This window comes from Falco cherrug, chromosome 7 (assembly GCF_023634085.1).
Source record: "Falco cherrug isolate bFalChe1 chromosome 7, bFalChe1.pri, whole genome shotgun sequence".
Classification (NCBI taxonomy): domain Eukaryota; kingdom Metazoa; phylum Chordata; class Aves; order Falconiformes; family Falconidae; genus Falco; species Falco cherrug.
In genome coordinates this window covers 70,040,008-70,057,614 of record NC_073703.1, presented here as the reverse complement: position 1 = coordinate 70,057,614, position 17,607 = coordinate 70,040,008, and the positions used below count along the sequence as shown (strand labels likewise).

Below are 17,607 nucleotides of genomic sequence, written 5' to 3'. Positions count from 1 at the left end.
TTTAAAAATGTTTTTTTTTTTCTGTGACTTAAAATCATAAATTACATAAAACTGCTGTATGCTTTAGACTGCTGAGAAGCTTCAGTCCAGAATAAGACTTAAAGGGCCTGATAATAAAAATGGCCCTCTGTCCCTTTTGACAAATTTTTTTAAAGAACAGGTGTGGCTAAATAGTTCTAGCACTTGCTGTTCAGTGGCAAGGAAGGATCAGTAAGAACCTCAGCAAGTGGACTGACACAGGGCTTTTGCTCTTTAAGTGAGAGCAACTGACTTGGCTTCAAAACGGAAGACTTTTTCAAATATATAAAATCTTTTTTGTACTCAGTGATGGTGACTTGACAGGTATTCTGCTAACTGTGGAAATGCAGTGTATTCATCTGAGACGCAGGCATGCCATGTGGTGTTTCCACTGCTAAATACAGCGCTGTTCTCTGGATACCAAGTGGTATACAAGTCAGATGTAAAATTGGTATAAAAGTGTAAATCTTTTGGAATGCAGAGTTTCCACCTTCACTTCACACCTAAGCACTGAGAGGTACATAAACTTGAACGAGGAGGAAAAAAAAATATCGTTACAGTGATTTGCATGTGTTTTTTCACATCCCACTTACTTTGATCTTTAGGTAAGAATTCCTTAGCAGCAGTTAGAACTCAGAGGCTTCTAAACCTTCCAGAACCAAATGGAAGACTAACTGGCCATAAGTGATAATAATAAATAGTGCTAGAAGATTCTTAGAATCTTCCGGTGTTACCACTAGGAGGAGCCTGTGTCTTAGTTTTTAAGTATTCAAGATGACAACCTTTTTATTTTGACACTTGTGATACTTCTAAGGCATTTACACAAATGTGACAAATTCATGAACTTGCCTTAAAATACTTGCTTAGCCTCAACAAGTTTCTTTTTCTGCTACAATTTCTTGTTTGTGGAAGCTGGTTTTCACAATGACCATTAAATGTTCTCTGCAAACACTGGGGTTTGTGCCTAGTCCTCCTGGCAGTTGTCAAAATGGAACCAAGGTTACTAATTTGTGTTTTTTAGATTGCAGGTCTTCATTGTGATGTTCCGAAAAAATGCCCTTGCTTTGTTCGTGAATGTGGTGTTAGTTTCTAATAGGAGTGGACCCACATTTTTAAGGTTAAAGGTTTTAATATCAGCGAGTGTCACAACAATGGTACTTAGTAAGTAATTATATATTAAAGATATCTCTGGGAAAAACTTTCAAGATGTCTGTGGAAGGGAAAAGTCCATTACTTTAAGAAAACCACTGTAAAAATTTCCTACACCCTGATTCCTAGCTTCAGATAATTCCTACCCTCCTACTCTGACTCTTCAGGATAGCCAAGTTTGTAAGATAAAATGTTCAGCTGGATATTCAGAAGCTGAATTGCTAGTAAAGATATATCATGAATAATTTTGATTCAAACTAAAGTTATATCATATTGATCAAAGTGGATGGAAACATGGCTATGATTCTAAGACAACTTAGGAATCTTTATGTTGCAAAGATATCAAAGACGTTTCTAGAATCATGCTGCTTATACCAGAGGAAGGCTTTTGGTTCCCGCTGAGGGTATTTGTAATAAGGAAGCAGTTGCCTCGAATGGGAACAAACCAGTTGCTTGCCCCTCTGTCAGGCCTATGCTCCTGCTACCACTGAATTCAGAACTAGACAGAAAATAGAAGCTAAGCTTCTCACAAAAAGCGGTATTTACATCCCAGTTCCCCTTGACTGCCAAATGGATGAAAGTCAGGTGTTGCCTCTGAGGCAAGATCTTCCTTCTGTGAGAAAAATTACTTATGCTCAACTTTGTTGCCAGTTGTATTTAGGAACTCCAAGTCACTGCTCTTAGACCAGCCAAGTTTTGGTGAAAGGCATCTCCTATCTCCTGAGGAAGTGGGAATTAAGACCAAGAAGCAGCAGCAGCTTTGTGCAAAGGACCTTGTCACACAAGAGGCAATGCCAAACGGCCTCTTGTTCTTCCAGAAGGTGCAATTCAGCCAGAAGCGTCTGCCTCTCAGAAGGGTGAGAGATTTCCGAATAGCTGAGTGGTATTTGCCTCTGCCAGCAGCAATGGCTTCATGTACGCTGCCCTTCCCTGTAATGCTCTTGTGAGATGTCCAGTGTGAGCAACAGGTTTGAATTCCTTCAGGCGTTCCCATTGTGGCTGTTTCACTAAAACAGTAATGTGATGATGCTTTAAATAATAGCAGATATATGAGCCCTCTTTCCAGCACTGTATCTGAAGGTTTAAGAGCTTGATGTTGGTGACAAGTGAAGTTTGAGTGCAGTCGAGTACAAACCAGCCTCAGAGAGGACCTCTTTCAGGCAGATTCTCTGCTCAGATATGCTAAAAATCAGTTCAACATTTATACGAAGGTTTGCAAAATTGTAATATAATTTTCTGTTCATATGTGCTTAGTATAATTGTAAGTTAATTTTCTCTTTATGGGTGTAAAATATCCTGAAATTTTTGCAGCATAGTAGTTCTAGCACTGAGTATTTATATTTTAAAGTATCAGTCCAGCAAAGAATCACATATACAACAGCCACGGGCAAACAGTCCTGCTTCTATTTGCAAGAGTTACTATAGTGATAAACGTGGTTTAGGAACCTACATAGAAATAGAAATCCCCTTCCTCCAGAATAGCTATACATAAAAAGGAACAAACAGTGGCAGGAAAAACACCAGTGAAACTCTATAAACAGTTGCTTCCTTCAAGTATACAAAAACTCTGGTTCTGTATTTCCATTCCTTCCAGTCTTTTTTGCCTTTTCAGTTTCTCTTAACAACTCCACTGAGTGCCAGTCTATCCACAGTGCTCTGAGAATCAAAGTGCTTTCTTCTTCTTTTTTTACCTGTCTCCCTGCTTGGATTTCTCACGGTTTCTGCTCACATTTTCTTGGCCTACACTCTCTTCAGGCACTCAGGCTCAGTTCTGAACCTCAATTTCTCATCAGATGTCTCCATGTGTTTCTCTTGGTGTTTTTTCATCCATTCTTCTCACCTCTCTGACCATCATCATCTTCCAGCCTCTTTGCCCAAACAGTTCAGACCTATGCTCTTCCCTGGTCTCCTGCTCAGCCACTCCCTGCTCCTTTCCAGATTCCAGTCATAGTTCTTGTTCTTAGCAAGCTCTCGGTCATCTTTCATCCCTCTGCCTCATTCCACTCTTACTCCCTTTGCATTTAAATATAATTATTTTTGATGGAGTGCTGAAGAGTGCTATAGAGAGAACAGAAAAGATTTCCAGCCTTAGTTCTGCTGTCCTGCAATAGCTGCCAGCAGCAGCCCTTCCCTACACTTCTTGTTAGAAATGGCTCAATTGTTTAATCTGATACTCCAAATAAATAACTTTGTCTAAAACAGACATGTAACCTAACACTTTTTAAATAGATAAAGTTTTCCAGTGCTGTAGGAAATAAAAAAGCATAAGAGGAAATATCATGCTTTGTAAATACATAGTACTGTTAGCCCCCCCTCCCCCCTTATACCAGTGAGGAAGAATAAATCCCATTTCCAGGTAGAAATTTTTGAGGACTTCCCCATGATCAAAATCTATATACTTGGGTTTTTTTAAGGCAACATATACATGAACTGACCTCCAAAGCAGAAGAAAAACTTGGATTTTTTTGGCTTTTTTTTTTTTCTGGGTTTGGTATATGAAAACCAGCAGTAAACAACAAAACCGTATTTGAGAGTTATATTAGTCTTTTCATGGTCATGCTTTCCTGGAATAGATCTGGATTACTGGGTTAATTACTAGCATCATGACAGATACCAAGCAAATGCAAACCTTACTGAAGGTTAAACTACCACATAAATTACCACCAGATTCATCCACAATCTGGGTTCATGTATTTGGGTCCCACAATTTATATTTTCAAGAGCACAATGGAAACTATGTATGATACTCTTTATGTTTGCTAAATAAACCATAAGGAATATAAAATAAAGTTCAGATGATTATCCATCTTGAAAAAGTGGGCACACTTAACACTTTTTTCCACCTAATATTGATTTCCACATTTTCAATCCATGGATATTTTATATATATTGGATTAGTCAGTTTTTTGGATTGCCTTTTGTAAAGGTATTCAGAATTATGACTGAAATGTGTTCATAGCTATGACAGTTACCTATGGTTTTAGGGCTGCTTATTATCAACATTTCTGTCTGGCACAGAAAGTAGATGCTAGACTATTTTTTTCCATATCAGGACCTAAATGAAGCTGTTCTTATCTGTTTCTTTTAAACTTTCACCAGTTCAACCTGTTTTAAGAAGTGTTGCTTATGCAGACTGTGGTGGGGACCCTGGCCAAAGACAAGTAAAGGCTATCTCACTGACAGCTTTTGTTTCCCTAAAATAGAGTTCTGTGGTTGGGAAGCACTTGAAAGGTATCAGTGGGGCTATTTTTAATCTCAGCAGACTGTTCTTACAAAATTCATTCGTAAGGAGACAGGAATGGCTTGTAGTTCTAAATCCAAGACAATATGTTAGTGACAAAGTTCTCTCCTCAACACATACCAGGACTTAATTTCAAAAAAAAATCTGATAAAAGCAACATAAATGGCTTCTCTGATTTCCAGCAATGTCTTGTCACTTGCTGCCCTCATTTGAATAGCCATTGTATGATTAAATTAAGGCAAAAATGCTATCAATTAGTATTTTATTGGGATTTTATTCATCCTGTGGAACTATAGATCTCCCTTGGAATAGCTAACACAGTAACCCTTTCTTAGAAAGGAGGAAACCTGCTAGTGAGGAATGCTGAAGTTATCTTTACTATCTGTCTTGCCGTGCATTGGAAAGCTTTGTTACAATAATACATGGGAACTTCTTGACCTCTTACTGTAATTTTCAACAAGTAGAATTTAATTTTTGTGTATAATCTTATATAAGAAACTTAGACAAATTTGAAAAAGTCCTGAAAGGTAACTTCCCTCTTGTAGAGGGAAAGGAAGCTAAGCTCATGACAGGTAAGGCACTTTATATCACATTAAACATTCTGTTGGAACAATTTGACCTCACTCCATTTAATTTGCATTTCACCCCACTGTATCACAAGTATTGTAACCTCAGCAGCAAAGCAGGGGCACAGATCATCAGCTTGTGCTAAAATCAGGTCATGCGTTGACCAAAGTGATATCCTAAACCGAAACAATCCATCAAGGACAACGTTTAGACTTTACAAGCTACTAAGGAAGGCGAGATTTTTCTAAACATGTTAGTGAACGCAAGTATTTTCTTTGTGTTTAACTTCTGCCTAAAATGAGAATGATCTGCCAAGCAGTGATTTATTAGCAAACGTGAACATGTGAAAATGTAGGACTTTTTCATTTTACAGTATTTGTATCAGCATAACTATGCCAGTGTGGTGACGCAAGTCGAGGCGGACTTAAAAGAAACACTATGTCTGCGTGGCTGGCTTCGGACAAAATGGCCTTTATTGTTTATACAAACTATTTATATATCTTAGACAGTGCAGGTGTTAGACCCTGATAGGTGTTTGTGTCCTTCTTCTTCTTGCTATTTGCTGTTGCTGTAGGTGCCCGTATGCTGCGGTTCTAAGTTCCGATTCTTCCCATCCTGTTCACATACCTGACAATCTGTGGCTGTCTTAAAGGTACACGGCTAAGGCTTTGAGGTCAACTAACTTGTCTGCAGGCCCGCTGCAGACCCCAACATGCCAGGGCACCTTCAGTTACACCAATGAGCATTGATTGGTGTAATTCTCACTTGAATATCTAAATAAAATGCATCAGTACCTAAGTTACAACAACATACTCATACTGAGGGAAACATAGCTTCTTATTACACAGGTTACCCTTCCTTGGTCACACGAGGAGCCACTGCATTGAGGATGTTATATATTTAGTAACTGGCACCCTTTCTCCATGAATAGCTCTAGTCCTAGAGCACACACCTGGATTGACAGCAGCTTGGGGATGAAACACTACACACGCGCGTTTTTATTAACCAGCCAGAAATCTAATGCTCAGGAAAGAAACAATGAGCATGATTATTCTGCAGATACTACTATGGATATGCCTGCTAGTTTTAAACTAATAGTTGTGTATGTATGGTAGCAGAACACAAAATACACTGCAACGTGGCAAACTCCACCAAACGTAGTCAGTGTCATGACTTCAGCATGGCTATATTCCCTTGTTTAGCTCCAGCTGATCCACTTTGTTAAAAGAAGAAATTAACTATTTCCATGGGGGACCATCAGTTAATTCCCACACTGCCTCTGACCGCTGCTGTATAAACCTGCTGAGTTAACACTAGAAGAGGAACAGGGTGAAGCCCAGCACGCTTTACTTTATCCTCTATGCTCACAGCACAATCTGAAGTGATTTTCTTCAGGTTTCGCAGCCGCGGACAGTATCCCCTCAGGGAGGCAGCGGCGGGAACGCCCCAACGGCCGCCTCGGGCGGGAAACGCCGCGCTGAGGCGTCGCCATGGCGGCCCGCGGGGGCTGCGCCAGGACAGCTGCGCGCCCCTAACCGCGACAAACCGGGCGGCCCCGGGAATGCGGGCGCTGCCCGGCGCGGCGGGGGTGCCGAGGTGCCCAAATCAGCTCCCACCTGCGGTCCTGGAGGCGAATTTTAATTACCCTCCTCAAATCCCGCAACTGACACTACCCAAAATTCAGGTGTTGGTATTTAAGGCAAAAAGCCCCGTGCCCCAATCCCCGCTGCTGCTTTGAAGTTGCTTGTGAGTACTCTGAAAAGAAACTCAGTTTTGTGTTTTTTAATTTATATTTGGGTTATGCTTTAAAATCAGATTAGTAAGGAAGGGAAGGTACAGGCTTGAAGGAGCTAATCTTCGAGAAGTCTACTCAATTTTAGAATTACACTTGAGGGAAAAGATAGTTTTCTTTATAGTATGCTTTTGCTTTTGAATTTTGCCTCAGTTTCATATACTATTTTTTTCTTCTATTATTTTATGGAGTATTGGTTAACCAATGATTAATTTTACTTTTTTTGTGTGCTTCTAGAGTAATGCTCAGGATTTGAGCACCAAGGCAGCCTCAAGTAACTGCAGGAAACCAGGGAAGGCTTGCCTGCGTTTGGCAGCTTGCTTCTGTCTTGTAGCTTTTATAGAGTGTAAAGTGAAGCTTCCCATTGCCAGGAGTGAGTAAACATTATTTATGTACACAACACTGCTGATACACAGGGTGAAACAAGAAAGAATTGATGCTGCAGTGTGAAATGCATGTTATCCTAGGCTGAAGTGTCCCCTGGGGTTTATTTGGCTAGCAGGCAATGCAGCACCCAGAGCTGAGCTAACAGGAGCATCGGTTTGAGTTTTGTTGTCTTATTTTTGGGGATTAGCTGATGCTTCTTGTAACAGGCATCTCGGCTCCAGTGAAGCCCTGGGCCAGCCTGACAAGTTCTGTGCTGCATGCTGCTGTGGTTTTGTACTTTTTGAAACAGTGCTGGGCAAAAGCCCTGAGCTTCAGCTAAGTCTTACGTATGTTGTTTCAAAGCATCTTAGTATGTCCATTCCTGGCATATACTTAGCAGTAATTTCCCTGAAGAAAAGGTATGTACACCGCACTGGCAGCAAGTAGTTTGAATTGGTAAGTTTTAAATTGAAATTGTGGTGGTGTTAGAAGTTAAAGTCAATCTCATATCCAACTGGATGGAAATAGCAGGCCTGAAGAGATTATGTTTGTCTAAGTTACGTATACTTTTACTTGAGCAGTAACAGTTTTTTGCCTCAGGAAAACTGCTGAAAGGACTTCAGTAAGACTTGTTTTTGAAAGCAGTTGCTGTCAGTGTTAAAGGGATATAATATGCTGAAAGAAAATGCTAGTATATAAGAACTTTTAAACTTTATGGTCTATGTTAATAAATCTTTTGCTCTTGATTTTACCTTGCATAATTCTTTATAGCAGTACTTAACTACAAGAATACTTGCCGTTTAGAGGTAAGTCTGATTTTTGCATTAGAGGAGATCCTACAAAGTAAGTTAGTCTTCTAGGTGTGATGAGGAAAAATTGTGAGATACTTTGTTGTTCTTAGCCAGCTAGGTTTGGGAGAAACTGCTCGGTTTATGTAGTTCTAATCGGATTAACAACATAGGATTAATGGGCAATTGGTAAGCTATAAATTCAGGATCAACATCAGCCATGGAACAGATAAATGGCAATACTATATGCTTGCAAGGTATCAATAAACACCTACCATTTTCTAAAGACTCTTCTAGAGCTAATCACAGAAAGTTCACATCTTGAAGGTGCACCTTGCCCCTTTTCCTCTCTTCAGTGTGTAAGGAGTGGTTAGCAGTTTGAATTTTCAGAATTTTTTAGGAATAACTTCTAGAAACCTAAATAGAGTGTGCTTCTTTTTTTGAAACCATTCAGATCTGGATTTGATTCACTCCTTGTCTCTAGGTTTTGGGAGTTAAAACTAGTTTGTGGTTTTTTTCATGTAGAAGCACAGCATTATCTTAAAAGGCTGTATAGAATTAGATTCTAACTGTATATAATTGAATTCTAACTATTTGGCTCTACCCTACTTCTCAGCAAGTTTTTCTGAGGAAGCATTTCTTTGATTGTCGTTAGTTTGAGCACTTCAAAACAATAGTAAAGTAAACTTGTGAGCACGGGAAATCTATTATATATTTCTATATATGGTAGAATTTCATACTTGAAAAAATGGACTAACATCTAGTGAAAGCATCAGGTTGCAGTATACTGCTTTTCAAAGCTGAGGTGAAATAAATGTTCGCTTATACAAGCACTGCTCTTCCCAAAACCATTGTACTTGTGTGGAATAGCTAAGAATTGAGGAGAAAATGCCATTTCCCTAGTAATTCTTGATGTATTTTTTGTATTCTTTCAGTATTGTATGCTATTACAGCATCAAATTCTAATCTCCTCATGAAACACTTTTCTGATAATAGAATGTGTTTGGTGTAGCACCTCATTCTATAGGGTAAACTGTCCTTTGTAATCTAAGCTTTTGCAATTCAGTCTGCTTTTCCATAGGCGTTGGCCTACAGATGCTGGGATCATCCTCTCAGTTCGCTGGTTTCTGGTCATAGATTCTTTATAATATAGAACCTGAGTTTTATGTCGTGTATGTGCATTATTTTTTAAATAAGAGTGTTGCTCAGAACACTGAAGTACAAAAGAATGTAAACTTGTTTGTGGTTTTTTCCATTGTTTTTTAATTATTTGTTGTGTAATAACAACATACAACAGACAAATGTTAGCCTTGAATAAGCTGACTTTGCTTTTAGAGGAGTACCCTTCTTTGTTCTGATACCAAAATAGAATAATCAAAATGCACATCTCCTTTTCATCAGTGTTTTTATTATGAAGACGTATTTGCTTGTTTAGTACAACTTAACACTGTGTCAGACGTGCTTTCCCATCTCAACTGGCATGTTGGAGGCAGGGCAGCAGTATTACTTCAGTTCCTTTGTGTTGGTTCTTTTGAAAGGCAATGTTTCCTGGATTAATTTGATCTTTCCACCTTCTTTTGTACTGTGATTGTGAAAAAGTACTCTCCAGTCAGAAACTAACAGCTACTGCAGGTCAAAAAAACCCCAAACCAAACCAAAACCAAAACCAAAAACCCCCAACCAAAATTCTATTCAAACTACTGAGTAGCCAAAAATGCTATTGTGTCATTTGATTAGACAAAATTATCTGCAAAAATACATACATACCATTCATAGACATTCAAAAGCTTTCAGTAATACTTGATGACAGTAAGTTTATTGCACTTATCACAAATTTTTGTTTTCAAATCTTTTGTTGACGTGCAAATAATCTTTCTTGCTAAGTCTTTCACTGTTTTGTGTGATGATACAAAACTATCTCTGTGTGATGCCTATGATTGGTGGCAGAAACATCTAGTAACTGGAATTCTATGCTGGTGTCTTTTTAAAAGCTAGAAAACCAGTAGTGAGTAATTGTCAAAGAAATATTTTCTATGTAAAGCAGAACAGTGGATTTAGCCAGAGATGCCTAAATGGTGTGTTTCAGATGTGTTTCTACAAAGATCTGCTCAAGAGCACAGAAGTGGCAATTTCAAGCACCGGCAGTAAAAGCAGCAGGAACAAAACTTACTTTCTATTGTGCAAAGAAAGTATAATGAAAGGTGATTAAATATTACAAGTAATTTGTTACTGTTTCATTATTCTGAGCTACTTCTTACAAAGAATGTCAGAATTCTGAGAAGAGAGAATGGAGTCAACTGTAGAAGTGGGGAATTTGTTAGGTTCAGACATTACTAAGTGGACTGAGTTTGCATGTAACTAATACTTGGGGCTTTTTAGACATATGCATGTAATGGGAGAAAGTTTTATCTTTTTCTCTGAATTTCTTCACATGGAGATGGGGGCAATGTAACTAAAACAGATGTATGAAAAGAGGAAATACTGTCTGAAAATATGCGGAGTAAGCAGGACACAAGATACTGCCGCCTCCTAGTACACGTATATTAAACGACTTTTAAGGTGAACAGGACTCATAAATGTAGCTGAGACATCCTTCATTAATTTCTTCAGTTTTCTTCTTTTCAAATTCTATTCCAATGCTGAGACAGAGAATGAGGAGAAGAATTTATTGTCAAATACATTACTTGATTGTTTATTATAGCATTTTATTTTTTTGAAGTCTAAAATGTGTATTAAACTTTTTAGATGCATTGTAACTTTAACTCTGCTTGTTTGGTTAAAGCAATGTACACAGATTATTGATAATAATTAGCTCTATATTAATAAAGAAGTCTAGAGGGAGTGCTTGTAGTGAGTTAAGAAAAAAGTCAACAAAGTATTCTGTTATGCTTACATACTTTTACACTGGCACATATTAAAGGTTGAGGCCTGAAATCCTGCCTTTAAAATAAACAAGATAATTTATCTTACAGGAATGTGATTTTAGTATGATTATTGAAAAAATAAACAGAAATCAAAACAAGCATACACACCCCCTGCCAACACTATAAAAATTCCATAAAGACTCTAAAATGAATTTCTAATGACTGTTTAATTTTATATCTAACCAAACAGCCATTGCTTCTTTATCCAGCTGAATTATTTTGATTCGTACCTTGACTTGCAGATGCAATGAGATGCAGAGTATTACTGAGGTGCTGGAGAATTAAAAAAAATATAAAAATCTGTCAGACATTAAAGGTTGCTAATTTTAAATTGAGGCTTGGTGCTGAAGGTGAAATATGGAAGCTTTATAGCAGTTGCTTTTATCTGATGATTCCAAGGAGATTTAATGTTCTGAAAACAAGCTTTAGAGGATGATTATGTTAAGCTTTGAGCCATATCTATGCTGTACAGTATAGCACTGAACAGAAATACTTGAGCTAGCCATTGAACTGAAAGTAGCACGTCTTAATAAGCTGCTGCATCAATTAGCTAAACATCTCAGAGTTCTTAGTCTGGGTTCATCGTTGTACTAATGCAGTGAAATTGCTTGCTGCCAAGACCCCGTGAGGATACCTGTGGCTGCACTCCAAGGTGCACTATATGCACGCAGTCCTGACTTAGTGCAGAATAAAACACTGAACTGCTGCACAGAGCTGCCTTCAGGCTTGCTGCGCTGCAGGCTGAGCTCTGCCAATGCCCATTACGTGCATCAGTTTCACAGCTCGTTCAGCTTTTGAAGAGCACTTGAAGTGGTGTTATTTATGTTTGTATTGGCAAATAGATACATTAGTAGGAACTTTACCAAAATATTTAGTCAATATTTTTTATTGTGACTTCTTTTTCCTGGCTCTTTTGATAAACAAAATAAATTAGCAGTGTTTGAAAGATGTTTGTGATGTAGCATGTGTTACCTTTTACATGTGGCTAATGACTTAATTTAAAACTTTCAGTTAGAGTATGGCAGAAAGGCTAATAAAATCATCCACGCTGCAGTGTTGGTAGGTAGACTTCCATTCCAGTGCTAAGTAGCTTCTCTAGAAGTTAGAAGCATAATAAGGTCCACCTTCAGACCTGTATTACCTAGCAAGTAACCTAACTTTGTAACAGTTCAGAATGAAAAACACCATCTTGCTGGTGTACGTAATTACCAAACTTCTTATATCACAGGAGAAGTCAGAGTAAGATAAAAGAGAAATATATGTTTAAGATCTCTGTTAATCTTTCTTCATTGCAGTACTAGTTATCCATAAGGTTCATTAGATTACCTCTGACGTCCAGTCTGCACTCTATTTCAGCTTCACCGCACTCGTTAACAGCTTTACAGGTATAACAGCCACCATCAAATGGAGTGGGTTTCCGGATCTCCAGGGTCAACACGCCCTGTTTGCTGAACATGCGGTATTTGGCATCCCCAGAGAGATCCATTTTGTTTTTGTACCAGAATATCTTTGGCTGAAGAACACAAAGGAAGAAATTTAAAATAAAATGCAGAAAGTGGAAGACTTACAGCTGATCTTGCAGCTTTAATTTAGCCATCAAAGGCTTGTGCATTATGAGAGCTACATATTGCACAGCAGCGTTAATAATTTTTCAAGGAACATCTTATTTGGTACAAACACATGAAACTAATAATTCAAATGTTCAGTATTTAGCTCTCATAGCATGTAGAGAATATAGATCTGTACCCTTTTTTACTACAATTTAAAAAACTCCACCCTATGAACCAGTAGCAAATTCATTCCTTCAGGAGTTATTTAATTGTGCTTATTAAAATATATTTGAATCCTTCAACTATTTTTACAGAAGGGGGATTAAAATGCACAGATTATTAGAGCAGAAGTATCATAAATGTCCACAGATGTTAGGTGGCCAACTTGGTGTTGGGCTGGGAAAGGATTCAGCATATCTTTAGCACCTTCAGGAATTTCAAAATAAAGTTCCTGTTGGCTTCAGCTGAGTAATAAAGTAGTTGGCTCTGTACTTATTCAAGTCATTTTGTTTGTTTCTGGTACCTGAAATGTGCCATTAATTTTTATAAATGAGATTTTGAAAATGAAAAATCTGATAGAAAGCCAACTGGTTTTGTTTATTTCAGCCTTGTTAGTACATACAGTGAAGAAATAAGCTTTAAAGAGTAGGAGACCAAGATTTGTATTCATCTATTTTACTTTCAGAGTTGTTGTTTTCCATTTTTTCATCCACCACCCCCCCCCCCCAAAAAAAAAAAAAAAACCAAACAAACCACCAAACTGCTGCACTGTTTTATAGTTATAGAGTGCTTTCAAATCTACTGAATTGCTTTTGTCTCTGACCTGTGATAGACAATTCAGTGCATCCCAGTTAGCATGCTTAATTTTCTTTAAAGATACTAGCTGGATTTTTTCCTGCCTCAAACTTTTTTTTGCTTCTTTTCCTATGGCCTCTATCTTTCTGGGTGTGTCTTTTACTTCAACACTTCCACCAGGGCACAAATATTGGCTCTGCTAGAAGTGGTAACTTTTTCGTGCCATACGGGTCATATCTGAGGTCTACTTGATAATCTACAGTTATTCAGAATTGGAAAGCTCTGTTAATAGAAGGTTGTTTTCACAGAGAATACCTGTTGCAGAGCTCTGCAGTAGGTACAGAAGCTTTTTGCTAAGGTTAATTTGGGCAATGCAAGTACACAAATGTATCTGGAAAAGTTGCTTTAAGAGTATTAGATGTACTGAAGGATGAGGACTATTTGTATCCTTCAGGCTAATGTGGAAGGAAGAGCAAGCATGCTCAGACCTAAAAACCTGTGATTACTGTACTTAACAGAATCTTCTTAAAACCATGGAAACCAAATTAAGTGGATACAGATGCAGAAAAAGTTGGTTAACCGAGAGGGAATATCGTTACTGTCATTTCCTGATGAATCCGAGGAAGCTACTGGGGGATGGATTTTGCCTACAGTTGCTGGTATTCTATAATGTTCATGTTCTTTTGCAGCTCCTTGCATGGGTATGCTTCCTTCTTATATTTGAGTTGTGTTTAACACTCCTTCATCCAATGAATTGCAGCAAATGATTACATTAAGACTTTTTTTTTTTTTTAGTTAATTTGAACTTTGAGCAATTATCTTACATGTTTTGCTGTGTAGCTATTAGATCCTTGTGTAGGTAGGAGGAAGGGAGAGGAGCTGGAAATAAGCAGCTATAAGGGCAAGGGAAAAAGGTACTGCATTTTTTCGGTGATTGTACTAATTTAATATTATGACAAGATTATGTCATAATATGGTAAATTCCTTCACTGCAGACAAAAAGCCTATTTCCCTTTTTTGAGAAACCTAAATTTAGCTCCTAGCTGAAACAGTTTTTACTGCTTGTTCCTGACTAACAAAAAAGTACATCTTTTTGACAAGACTTCAACAAATATATTTAAACTGAGAAAATATTCCGGTGAGATTTCAAAAAAATAAAAAGCCCCAAAACTTCACACATGACAGCAGTCTTATTCTAGTTAGTTTTGCAAAATAACTCTTGACTCTCAAAATTGTTGATGTAATAGAAGAACTGGTGTTTCTATGTATTGTTTAGGTTGATGGAACAGTATATTATATTAGCTGCTCTTGAAAGGCTGAAGAGAAAAAAATACACATTGTGGGAAGGTACTTTTTTGTTTTTTACCGTCTTCATTGACTAGATTTTATGGATACATGGTACATTTTCAATGGTATGGTGTTACCATAAGCAATGACTGTCCTTTCCTCTATCTCCTTTACTGTGTTGCCCACCTGGTTCTATGTGTAGCCACGCACATGCTTGCACTATGCATTCTGGTGAAGCATCAGTGCAGTGGGAGATTATTGGATGACTCTTACTTTTTTTTTAAATCAAGTTGTGTTACACTCCAGTCACGCTGAACTGGCATGAATTCTAAGGTGGTATCTTGGCTTATTGTGCTATCAATGACAGTTGATGTAATCTGTACCTTGGGGATTCCTCTTACAGCACAGCTGAGTGTGGTGTTGTATCCTGCAATCACGGAACGGTTTACTAAAGGGTGAGTGAATTTAGGAGGCTCAGAGAAGTCATGTTCTTTGTAAGTAGGTGGCTTGTAAGTGGTGCCTGCAATTAAAAGAAACAAAATAGTAAGAACTGTGTTTTCAATCCTGTTGACTTGTATACAATCTATTTCTTATTTAATTTGCCTGTATGATTTAAAGAAGCTTCAACACTATGGCATTTATGAGATAAGAAATCTTCACATTCACTTCAGTCTAAAACATCTCTCATTTAATGCTTTAGATAATGTAAAAGGTCCTGGCAATCATGGGTTTTCAGCTTCTGTTAAAAATATGAAAGCCGTGTGTCTGCAGGGGAAGTCTTCGCCACAGACATCTTAAACTTTTAACCCCAGAATATAAGAATAAAACCCAGCTGTATTATTTTCTTAAAATAATACAGTTTAAGAAGACACTGTGACTAAATATTTTTGAACAGGTGTTTGTGTTAGTAAAGGAGATCTGCCTAGATAAGGGCTCTTGATACTAAAATACAAGTGCTGGTTACTAAGTAATGAAAATATCTCTAGTGGTGCATCTAGTAATACTGTATTTTTCATTTGCCAGTGTATTACTTCTGGTACTTAGCAGCTTTTGTGATCTTTGTTTTGAAGAATATGTTACCTGTTTTTTGGATATAGGCAGGGTTTTTGGTGGTTGCAGCAGTTTCACTCAATCCACACAAATTTTCACTGAAGATTCGAAAAAAATACTCATTTCCCATAATCAGGTCTGACACTATACAGTTTGTGCGACGATAGTGATCAAAAACAGTATACCATTCCTGTAACAAGACTATACTGTTTAGAAAGATGCTATGAGAGGTCAGACATGGTGCTAGTTTTGGTATGGAGAGATCCTTCTTGCTACAAGGAGAAGACAGGTAGACAAGTATTTAACAGTAGCCTGTGAAATGAATATTATGTTGCTTCCTGTGGAGATCAACTGATACATTTTCTTACTTTTGTTTTCTGGCTGGTATGATAGATGAATACTTGCATTTGGAGGAAAAAACTCAAACTCTTTACACTGCCCCGACTCATATCTGGGAAACGTGATCCAGGATGTGTCGTTGGAACATGACTACTTTATGGGGCCTTCCATGAGAGCACATTTTCCAGTTTGATTATCATACATACCTCCCCCAGTGTATACCCTAGTGTGCTTAGCATTGGACCTCAGGTCTTAGCTCTTCCTCCCTCCCCTTCAGTTTATCCTGGCATTTATGAAAAATAATTCCACCTTCTGAGAAGAGCTATCCATCCACCAGAGATGGGGCAGGCTAGGTGTCTCTCTCTACATTTTCTACCAGACGTTTTACACAGTTCTATACTTAGCCTTTTGGTTCTTTTTAGATTCTGTTCTTCGATGTTTAGCTGCCTCTGATATGCCATAGGATGTCTTGGACACACAACTGAGAATCAAGTATTCAACTGTTTTTCTCAAGTCTCTGTTCCCAGAGCAAGTAGTAGGTTAAACTCCATACAAAGTCACTGACTCAGTGCAATTTCTTACCATTGTCTTTTTGTCAGCTTTCTGGACTGTGTAGCCCAAGATCTGTGCATTGCCATCATCTTGTGGAGGTGTCCACTCCAGCGCTGCATTAAATCCCCAAACATCTACAAGCTTTATGTTCTGGGGAGGACCAGGCTTGTCTGCAGAGAAGACATGAAAAAAACAACCCATAGCTTTTGGTTGAAGATCTAAGAGCTTTGTCACTTCCTTCCATGCAGGGAAAAAATAGAACTTGATAGCCTTCTATAATTGTTCCGTAGCAATACACTTCATTTATATGAAGTTGAAACTGTAAACAGGAAAGTTGGGAAATTTTCAAATACCCTCCTAATATTCCTCTGAGAGGCCTGAAACCTACAGAGAAATGGATGACGCAGTAGACTTAGTAATGCTGGAACCAGACAAACTCTTACTTAAAATGGAGTAAGAAGTTTGTGTTTGGCTGTGTGTGATTAATTCTTTTACTACAGTTTTTACTTTGTTACCTCAGTGCAATTTCTCAGCTATTTAGGTACGCTGAGAGTAATACAAACAACAAAGGCAACTGGGTATATATTCAGGTAAGGGAGGCCAGCCATTTGGGAACTGGCTGACACTTTTTTTCCTGTTGCCTCAGTCCTTGTTAGTTTGCCCACCAGTGACATTTCTCTGTAAAAACTAGAAAAAGAGTGAACTCTCAAAGAGGTACAGAAGTCTATGTCCATTGTAAGATATGTGGAAATATGTAGAAGAATATATGTTATAAAATTATAATAATTTTCCTTCTTTTAAGGATCATTCATTCATATTTTTAATCAAATGTAACATTTAAATTGGCTTTATTAAGTAATAATTCCTGTCTGTTTTAATTTGAAGATTCTAGTTCCCCTTTCTAATATGTTGGGCTGTTTTTCACAGTTACAGGTCCTATTGGGGAGATGATAATTAGGTCTGGGTAGATGGTCTTGTGATTAAGTGAAGGATAGTTTGGGTTCATTCCAGATATTTGAATGGAAACTGTCTTCCTGTTTCGAGCTAAGCTGGAAAAATGAAGAAAATAGTAATAATCTGACAGATGTAGGTTTGAGATGAGCAAGGCACAAAGGAATGTAACTACAGGTTGTTTGTCATGTATTTCCTTAAAGAGGGATATGTAAACCAATAATAAACCAGCCTTTGA

General features: G+C 37.9%; 1 protein-coding gene across 1 annotated transcript in view; it reads right to left on the bottom strand.

The window, feature by feature from the left end:
* Nucleotides 1-9,235: 9,235 nt before the first annotated feature.
* MYBPC3 (myosin binding protein C3) overlaps nt 9,236-17,607 on the bottom strand; it is a 64,416-nt gene continuing 56,044 nt past the window's right edge. Inside the window, exons 29-34 of the mRNA XM_055716971.1 lie at nt 16,449-16,588; nt 15,558-15,717; nt 14,861-14,997; nt 12,172-12,358; nt 11,076-11,118; nt 9,236-10,560 (exon numbers count right to left, since the gene is read on the bottom strand). Of these exons, the coding sequence (XP_055572946.1) occupies nt 11,108-11,118; nt 12,172-12,358; nt 14,861-14,997; nt 15,558-15,717; nt 16,449-16,588 (635 nt within the window). The 3' untranslated portion in view covers nt 9,236-10,560; nt 11,076-11,107. The remainder of the gene's footprint in view (nt 10,561-11,075; nt 11,119-12,171; nt 12,359-14,860; nt 14,998-15,557; nt 15,718-16,448; nt 16,589-17,607) is intronic.